Genomic DNA, 2,166 nt, shown 5'->3' with positions numbered 1-2,166 from the left:
CCCCTAAATTCAGACGTTTCTTCTGAATCATTAAAAAATAGATTGTTAAGGATAATACGTATAATTGTACTAACTTCCCCTTGTATTGGTAGTATTTTATGATTTAAATATTGCTTTTATGTATATTTGCTTACTTGATTTTCAACAATTATTATAATTTAATAGTAATAATTAAGCTAGCATTATTATACACACTACAGTGTAAAATACTTTACACATATTATCTCAGATAATCCTTATGGTAACTTGATGCATCAGAAATTATTATGCTGTTTTAGCTGTAACAACAAATGCTTACAGAAATTCATATATTAATGAGATTGAAATTCAGGCACTGCGGTTCTAAACTCCAAGTTCCCTTCATAAAGATCCTAGTTGTGAGGTACTGCACAGGGGGTTCTGACTCATAGGGACCCCGTGTATAACAGAAGGAAGCCCTGCTGGTCCTGTGACATCGTCACAAGTATTCTTATGTTTGAGCCTATTGTTGCAGCCACTGGGTCAATCCATCTCATCAAGGTCTTCCTCCTTTTCACCCTCTGGCAAGTATGAGGTCCTTTGCCAGGGGCTGGTACCTCCCGAGAACATGCCAAAGTGTATGACATGGTGTCTCATCTTTCTCTCTCCCAAGTAGCATTCTGGCTGTACTTCCAACATACATTTGTTTATTCTTTGGGCAGTTCATGGTATATGTAATATTCATATGTAATATTCAGTGGTATAACTTAGAAGCATCAGCAGCTGCCATGTAATTATGTTTGGAAAATGACATATTTGGGAAATGATAGATGAGTACTTATCAAATGTTGATTTCTAGACCATGGAAGATAACAGATACTTACTGTATAAACATTATGCATGTTTTCACACTTGCCAGAAACTAACCAAGGTTTTCACTTAATTAATTCAGATGTACTGGAGGGTGCCAGGTCTGCCAGAATTTAATCAGGTAAGATTTGGATGAACACTGTTATTTAATTGTTATTTAAACCTAATTGACACAGTTTCTTCACATCTTCCCCAGAAATCTCATCCCTCATCCCTTCTTCCCTGCCCCCTACTTCAGGGCTGAACTGTTGTCTGGGGTGGGGTTGGGGGCGGCTGGGAGAGACTAGCAAATTCTAATCCCATGTAGTTTGTAAGGGTTTAGAAAGAAGCAAATGAAGCAAAGTGTTAATCCACAGTTTTATTAAAGCATAGGTAGGATCACTTCCAAAGAAATGAAGCAGTTCCTTCTCGGGAGGTGAAAAGGACTCTTTAATCATAGAAAATAAGCAATTTGATCGAGGAGAGATACCAGGATTGAGAACAGATGAGGTCAGGTCTAAGGGAAGACTTTTGAAGGGCGGAGGGCTGCAGCTTGGCAGATGGTCAAGTAACTTTCTAATTAGTTACATAGCTTGTCCTTGGGTCTATATAAGATAGGCAAGATAAACAATCCCAAGGTAAAAACAAAGGGGCCCATGGCTCTGGGGGAAAAGGGGAGAGGAGAAGTGGGGGAAAGGGAGTGGGGAGCCAACAAACCTAGGGACAAGGGAACAGAAAGAGATCCAAAATAGATGTTGAGGAGGGGATAGAATACCTGGTGGGGTTTGATCAAGGGAATTGTAGACTAGAGGCATTACTGAGAGCCAAATGAAGGTCAAACGTGATAGTGGGACAGGAGGTAAGTAAAAGGAAATAGAATAAAGAACTAGGAGGCTAAAGACATTTATAGAGGTATAATCATAGGCATGAACATATGTAAATATATTAATATATAATGATAGGGATATAGGCCTATGTACATATATTTATATTTAAGTATTAAGGAAGCAGACAGATATTGGACCTCTACTCAAGTACTCCCTCAATACTAGAACACTTTGTTTTAACAACCTGGCATTTTGTGATGCTCATCTTCCCGACATGATCTCTGAAGACAAAATGGGTACATAAGCAAATGCAGTGAAGAAAGATGATGGTGCCTAGCTTTTAAAAGATATAGTGTCTGGGGTCTGAAAGGCAGAGAAGCAATAAAATTGACATGGAAGAAGCACACCAGCCTGTGTGATCACAAGGTGTCGACAGGCTCAGGTATCAGGCATCAGAAGACCCAAAACAAACAGTAATATCAATGGGAATGAGGGGGGTTGGAATGGAGACCCAAAGCATATCTGTAGACAA

The 2,166-nt window shown here is 39.2% G+C and overlaps 1 protein-coding gene across 1 annotated transcript in view; it reads left to right on the top strand.

Moving 5' to 3' along the window:
- Positions 1 to 2,166, top strand: part of LOC123521511 (transient receptor potential cation channel subfamily M member 6-like) — a 91,788-nt gene that overhangs the window by 63,743 nt on the left and 25,879 nt on the right. The window contains exon 3 of the mRNA XM_045288588.1: positions 911 to 949. Coding sequence (XP_045144523.1) covers positions 911 to 949 — 39 coding nt within the window. The remainder of the gene's footprint in view (positions 1 to 910; positions 950 to 2,166) is intronic.

This window comes from Echinops telfairi, unplaced genomic scaffold, assembly GCF_000313985.2.
Source record: "Echinops telfairi isolate 266 unplaced genomic scaffold, ASM31398v2 ScPeMD7_22;HRSCAF=79, whole genome shotgun sequence".
NCBI classification, from domain to species: Eukaryota; Metazoa; Chordata; class Mammalia; order Afrosoricida; family Tenrecidae; genus Echinops; species Echinops telfairi.
This window is presented reverse-complemented; position numbering and strand designations above follow the sequence as displayed.